General features: G+C 40.9%; 1 protein-coding gene across 1 annotated transcript; it reads right to left on the bottom strand.

Annotated features, from left to right (window-relative positions):
* Positions 1–1,994: 1,994 nt before the first annotated feature.
* ido1 (indoleamine 2,3-dioxygenase 1) lies at positions 1,995–5,737 on the bottom strand. Its single transcript, XM_015972360.3, has 10 exons — positions 5,547–5,737; positions 5,058–5,153; positions 4,864–4,983; positions 4,669–4,787; positions 4,538–4,552; positions 4,344–4,443; positions 4,107–4,224; positions 3,974–4,025; positions 3,388–3,536; positions 1,995–2,490 (listed from the first exon to the last, which is right to left on the bottom strand). The coding sequence occupies exons 1-10, from the start codon at positions 5,637–5,639 to the stop codon at positions 2,093–2,095; spliced, it is 1,260 nt and encodes a 419-aa protein (XP_015827846.1). The 5' UTR covers positions 5,640–5,737; the 3' UTR covers positions 1,995–2,092.
* Between the last annotated feature and the right edge of the window lie 1,610 nt (positions 5,738–7,347).

Here is a 7,347-nt window from a genome sequence, read left to right as displayed (position 1 = left end):
AGGAGACTTGCCCTAATAATTCTTTAATGGACTATACTTACATTACTGCAGACTTGGATTGAGTTAATTTGTAACCCAGTTCGTCCGGGGGGTGTGGCAAAAGATGAAGATGTATCTGATGGGTGTGTGGGCATGGATGTTTGACAAAGATAGGGAAGTCAAAATAATAAATGGAAAGTGTAAGAAACACCCAGTCATCTACTGTGCTGCATGTGCAGCCTTTTAACTCCCGGCTACACCCGCCATGTGTACGCCAAAAAGATCAACCACTCCTTGTTGCTGTTGAAGCTGCTCATTTCGTAGAGTGATAAAAAAAAAAGGTCTGAGCTTTGCTTGGCTTGATGCAAATGGCAGAATCTTAAATTCAGTTCTGAAATAACAGAATCCAGGATATCCTGTGGTTAACCACCAAGGAACAGATTTCTGATTGTCTTACCCCGAGGAAAACCTTCCACTGTAACCCTGTCAGCCCTGACAGATGGAAAATGGATGTTTGAGTAGATTTAAGGAAAACAAGAGTGACACCAGAGGCCCTTTGCAGGAGGAAATTTGTATATTTACTTTGTTGGATTCCTTCTTGTTAATGTTCATTAGTTGTTGGTTACATTAGTCAGGGGAAACCCTGCGGAACATTATGCTAAAACATTGACTTTAAACACATGGTGGCTTTAACTGGTTTGAAAACATCTCTCATCTGTATAAACGGTTAATGAAACAGGTGTGTACATGTATGTGCAAGTGTCACGTCTTAAACTGAAACCACCCACGTGATACGAGGTGAAACTTCAGAGGCCGTGCAGGCCCAGCCCCAACTACACAATGAAAACATCCTTGGAGATGGCTTGTGTTTACAGCTGGGTTGTCAGGGAGTCCTCCACATACATGACAATAAGGAAAGGGATTATTTTCTTTGGCTGTGGAAGAAGGCTCTAATCAGATCACTGTGACGTGAACTCGTTGTTTTTCCTCCCCGCCACCCATCTCTCTCCTTCCCTCCGCAGTTTCTGGTCACCTTTCACCTCTTCACCTCAGGACTTCATGTTCTTGCATGAAAAGAACATGAACAAAAGAACAAAACCACAAGGATAAAGGGGCTTAAATGTCTCCGTGCACGTTCCAGAAGCTTTAATGTTTAGCTACCATGACATAAGTAATTGTTTTTCTCTCACTTTGGCTCCTTAGCTCTTTCCTGTTTATATAAAAAAAGGAGAAAGTAGACCACTCAGATTAAGAGATGTAATGACACACCAGTAATTACACAACCATCCACGACACGGTCTATACTGGGATTTCCACATTCACAGCAGGACAAATGCGGGCTGGTGGAGTAAGGCAGGAGAGCTGAGGTAACCACCTCGATGGCTGATGCATCTCTCTGCATTGTTCGTTGTGCCTGGACATGACAACCCAATTGTAGAAAAGCACTGAAGAGTACAGACTCAACAAAGGATTATTATTTTCTGCACAGGTTGTGTTTCAGCCCTGCTGATGGTTCTGTGTGGAATTCAAGACAGATTTGAACACTTAGAGATAACGATGAAAATGGGATGACATCATTTTTCTTATTGTCTCTGGTGAACAGGCCAAGAAGTAAGCATAGCTTTAGTGCTACTAGCTCACACACCCTGTAGATTCAAGTTTACTAGCAAACTTTGTGAAGTCTTTCCTTTTATGTTGCCCTTTGGTGCCCCAACGTGACTTCATGGGGTATTGCAGTATGTTACACTTGCCTTGTTATGTGTGATTTCGATTTCATTTGCCTAAAAAAATTTTTTTCTACTGTAAGATGGCAGATTTTGATGAAGAAAGTCTCATCAGTGCCAAATGTCTAGTCACATCCTGTGTACCTTGGCACACAAGTCTGGATTATGGATTGTTAAAGTTTACAGATGGCATTAAAAATGTTTCACCTATGATTTGACTGAATAATTTAGATAATCTGCTAGTTAAGCTGAGGGCTGTTTTCTCAAAACAAGTAAACAGAGGCTTCACTCTTATTCTGTCAAAAGTAATCCTTTTATTTACATAAAAATATTTAGTCCAAAGCACTGACTTAGTTTAATCTGTGGTTCCCTTTGGATGAAAACTCACATCAACTGTGGTTTTTTATCTTTTTGCTTGTCTCAGGCAGAAGAGCATCTTTTGTTTTGTCCCTCACAGTTTTTAGGAAGACCATGATGCCAGAGCCACCGGTGCCCCTCTCCTCCAGGCATGTGGGGGCTTTGACGATCATCTCCCCGTCAGAGGCCTGGCTTTGGCTACGGAGCTGTCGAGCTCGGGCAGCGGGGACAGTGATGAAACGGCTGACTACGCTGATGTGGTAGCTGCGCAAAGCCAATAGTTTTGAGACGCAGAAGTCAAAGGCCTGGTTCAGCTGCTCATCGGTCTGCTGCTGGACAAAACTCCTCAGGGACGGTTGCAAAGAAATATCCTGGATCAGCTGCCTATGACTGGGCGGCATGTAGTTCCTCATGCGTGTTAGGAAGGAACCTGAAAGACAAGTTAGCATCAGTACTTCAAATTCATCTCCAATGCATTTGTGATTAAAGGCCAAGACAACCAGGGTATGTGGATGACTCTCTGCATCTCTAAACATTGGGTGAGCCTTAACAATTTTTGTGTTTTCTCAGCTTGATAAGCCGAGGTGACTTCATGCTTTAATTATTTGTTGATGTACATAATGGTTATTTTAAGAGTTCCATCTAAAATCCACCCAAATGTCACAGAAGAGCTTGGAAACAAGAGTTAGGTGTAACGTTTTTGGATCGATGACGGGAAACCGTGGTGTCCAGCATCTGTTGTAGTGCATCGTGTGCTAGGTTACATGTTCAGTTTAAGGTTCTATATAGAGCTCACTATTCGATTCTCGCCCGTTGAGAACTTATCCACATGTGGTGGATCAGTGTGTGAGAGGTGTGAAGCACGCCGTGTGACCTGAGTCACATGTTCTATTCATGTCAAGAACTCCACGGCTTCTGGAGCCGGTTTTCAGCTGTCCTTTCTGGGGCTCTTGAGATCTGTGTTCGCATGAAGCCCTTCCTGGTCATTTTTAGGCTCCCAGTTGATACTATCTTAACAAATCCCACTTTTTCTAAAATAGTGGCCTTTGCATGGCTTTTGGCCAGGCGCTGTATCTCCGGAGCTTCCCTCCATTTTCTTTTGGTTTCTATCTGTTGAGTCATTTGTTCAGCTGGAAAAGATAGCCCTCGCAGCAACGGGTGATTCTGAGATGTGTGGTTGCACATGGGGCCCCTTTGTAAATTATTGCAGGCTGCTGAACGCTGTGCCAATTTGATATGCCCCCCTTTTTTGAGGGTAGTGTTTTTGTTTTGTTGTTGTGGGGATAAAAACAGAAAATCGTTGTTTTGGACAAATCATTTTTCTTACTGCTTTTGTCTTCATGCTTGACTCCCAGGAGTTCATCAAAGCAATGCAGAATGCTGCTTTGTGCAGCGCTTCCTCCAGAAAACTCCATGGGCTCTGACTGAACACCTTCATAAACGAGCCCCTTTGGCATGCAAGGGTTGTCCTTCCACCTAAGCAAGCACATGTTTTATAGGTGAAACTCAAATTAGAATATGGTGCCAAAGTCCAATTATGTTACTCATTCATCTTAGACCGAGAGACTATCTAAAGGGTCAGGGACCCTTTGCAGGTGTTTGGGATTCATCAGCTGATTATAGTGAAAGACTTTGAGTATGGAATATTGAACCTTTTCACAATATTGTAATGGTCTGAGACTTTAAATTTGAGATTTTTCATAAGCTGTAAGCCATAGTTATCATTATAACAAATAAAGGCTTAACATATCTGGCTTTGATGTAATGAGTCTATCTCATAGATTAGATTCACATTTTAAGTCGAATTACTAAAATAAATTAACTTTGACACCATATTCTAATGTTTCAGGTTTCACCTGTACGTGTGAACATACAAGAAATGTTACAGTAAACATAAACTTTTGTTTATTTACCCTGACAGATAGATCCTCATGATGCCATAGAAGACAGAAGGTTCCACATACTCTAAAAGACAAAACATATCAAATAAACTGGGTTTTAACAGAGTGAATTGTTGTATTTTTCATTCTAAACCCATGCCATTACCTTGCATTAATTTAAGTGCATCGGTCATTTCCTGTATGGACTGGCTGATGTCCTCTAACGCTCTGACCACAGCCTCGGTGTCACCACTCCTGACTCCGTTGATGACATGGGGAATGCTCTGCACAACAGTCATGCAACAGCTTTTTCTGAAGCTTTTGCACTTATATTTGGTTTTAGGTGATGGTGCAACTTAGTGTTTTTCACGTAATACATGATGCGTGATGTGACCTATCTCACTCGTATTGCTGGAACTGCTGCAAGCTCGACCAGCAGAGTGACCAAGAAGAAGCCCCGCCCACTTTCTCCACCTGGGAGGCGGATCAGCAACTCCAGATTTCTGTGTGATGCAAATTAACCGAAACAGTTTATGTGGATCAAATATGACCGCCAGCATTACCAGAGGATTAAACTAAGAATTTTGACATACTCACTCCATATCAAGAGGCCTGGCACATGAAGTTTAATGGACATGAAAAAGAAAACAGTGAATTGTTTTCTAAACCTTTTATTTTCTGAATAACAACAATAGTTAAAAGCATCTATAGGACATAAATGGTTTTACCCCTCTGGATCTTTCTTCCTCCAGTTAGCCAGCGCTGCATCTGCATGAGTGAGGATTGGGGGAAGTCCTAAGCGCTGTGACACCTCCCACAAAGGGACTGCTAGGTTGCTGGGCAGAATCTTTGAAAAGTGTTTTTTTTTTATTAAAAAAATAATATGTTGTTGAACCAGGAAGAGACAAAGTTTGAAGAACAACCTCAACAGTGTTATTTTCTCCCTCCTGCCAGATGTAGCCCATGGTCACCATGCTGAGGGCCAGGTGGGCGAGTCGCAGCTCTTTGTGTTTCTGCAGAAACGTTGTGCTCAGCAGCGGCATCTGGACAGGGCCAACAACTCTGAGCAATATCACGGTAAAGACAGCAAAGACAGTCTGTTTGTGTTATTATTTACCTTGTCAACATGGGAGCGCAAGTCATGACTGCGTACAAACTCAGGGATGCGCAGAGCGATCTCCATCCACGGCTGGTAGTAGGACGGGAGCTCTTCCTGCAGATGTTTCAGTACGTGTCCCAATTAATAAACGTATCCAACAAATTAACATTTACAAATAAGTAACATTGCACAGAATAATTTATCCCTTTTAAATGATAAAGCAGTTGTTTTTTCTGTTCTTACTTCCACCACAGTGGCATTAGACCTAATAATTTAACATCCTGCTTGTTAAAATAAAGGTTCATTCCCAACAAAAGCCACAAGCAACATCATAGTCCAGCGTTTTCACAAGTATGAAAGTCATTCGAGTGTGTCCATGAAAGAAACCTGTGTTATCTAATTTGAAAGTCTTATTTTGAATTACACCCCGGCAATGCTGCCTGGAAGCTTTTCACAGACTGTTTAGATAATGATTAAAATACTTATCAGAAGAGCTTTGTCACATACCAGAGGGTCAGGAAGGATGAAGCCAAATTCTTCAGAAACGTGGTAGGAGTCCAGATCAAAAGGAGTTCTGGGGTCCTTCTCCGTAGAAGCCATGAGGAAACTAAGACAGGAACAGTCTTCTGACTGACTGAATGGTACAGGACACCCCGGCCGGACTGGACTGGACTCTGATATGAGCTGTTGTCATCCTATGGTTCCTGCTTACACAACATTTATCCCTGACTTTTACTATTGCACAACTCCTGGGAAAGTACAGAACAAATCAATAACTGGCTTCACTTTGTGAATAATTTCTGAAACATTTATAAGAACATCATTGCTCTGGTTCACTTTAACTGCAAAATATCAGTTAGAATAATAATGAGAAGAAAACAGAACATTTTCATTGTTTTTGTTTATCTAAAATCTTCTAAATGTAACTTCTTCTAACATTATTAGCAACATTCTGGACATAAATGCTTGACATATTCTTTTTAATATTGACTAATATGTGAAACTGAAGAGAAATGAACATAAAACACATTTTTACGCAGTATTTTATTACATCTAAAAACAGTTTTGCTGTGTTTTTATGTAATGATTTGACATTTTAAACATTGTGCTCTGCTCAGGTCAAGAAAATGTGCTTTAAAAATAAGATTTGGCTTGACTCGCTTCTACCATGTCAGTTTGTAAGGTAAGATTTTCATGAAATTATATTTTATTGTTCTTTTCTATTATATTTAAAGCGTAATTACAACATATGAAAACCTTTAATCAACCCAGGTAAAAGGGCAGCTGATCAAAAGTGGCCTGGTGAAGAAAAACATGGATAAATGATTAAAGATAAAACAAACATGGATTCCAAGGATAGAGGGAGGGGACAGGGAAGAATTTAGCACTGGTTCAATTTTTATACACACACACACACACACACACACACACACACACACACACACACACACACACACACACACACACACACATACCTTGGGCAATAAACTTAACCCATCTGGTCTGCTGGTGGTGGTCGGAGCGACCATTGGTGCAAGCGTATGGCAGGTTTCACCTCTGTTAATGCGCCCCAGGTCAACTCTGGCTACATCGTAGCTCATCCCCACCAGCGTGTGAATGTGTGTGTGAATGGGTGGATGGCTGATTGTGTTGTAAAGCACCTTGGGGGGTTGTAGAACCATAAAAAGGTGCTATACAAACACAGGCCATTTATGTTTATTTATGTTTATGTTTATTTATTTGGCAGATGCTTTTTATCCAAAGCGAGGTACAATTTTTTTTAACTTGTAGGGCATGTTGTGATCTGTGGGGGAAACCGGAGTACCTGGAGGAAACCCACGCATGCATGGGGAGAACAAGCAACTCCACGCAGAAAGGCCACAGCCGAGTTTCGAACCTGCAACCTTCTTGCTGCGAGGCAACAGTGCTAACAACTGTGCCACCATGCAGCCCATTTATACCTAAATCATATCATATCATACATTTGATATGATACATAAATCAAATCATAATATTACCTAAATTTATCATTTAGGTAATATTATATTTGATATTTTTAAGATATTCAACATTTCTGCTGTTTGCAGCTCATGATCTTCCTCTTTAGCTGACTGAGTCCACTTGCTGACTAAAGGCAGAACTCTAAAAACTAGAATATTTCCATTTGTTATAATTGTGATGATTCTGGCTTACAGCTGATGAAAACCCCACATTCACAATGTCAGACAACTAGAATATTACATGAAATCAATGAAACAAAGATTTTAAATAGAGAAATGTTGAACATCTGAATAATTATAATCATGTG

The sequence above is a fragment of the Nothobranchius furzeri genome, chromosome 17 (genome assembly GCF_043380555.1).
Source record: "Nothobranchius furzeri strain GRZ-AD chromosome 17, NfurGRZ-RIMD1, whole genome shotgun sequence".
NCBI lineage: Eukaryota > Metazoa > Chordata > Actinopteri > Cyprinodontiformes > Nothobranchiidae > Nothobranchius > Nothobranchius furzeri.
This window is presented reverse-complemented; position numbering and strand designations above follow the sequence as displayed.

What these genes read in the sequence shown, in the direction of transcription:
- ido1 (XM_015972360.3), bottom strand. Translation starts at nt 5,639, where the DNA reads ATGGCTTCTACGGAGAAGGACCCCAGAACTCCTTTTGATCTGGACTCC. An exon ending in CAGCAGTTCCAGCAATACGA is followed by an intron (nt 4,225 to 4,343) that starts GTGAGATAGGTC and finishes ACTGTTGTGCAG; the next exon opens with AGCATTCCCCATGTCATCAA. An exon ending in CAAGCATGAAGACAAAAGCA is followed by an intron (nt 2,491 to 3,387) that starts GTAAGAAAAATG and finishes CTTGTCTTTCAG; the next exon opens with GTTCCTTCCTAACACGCATG.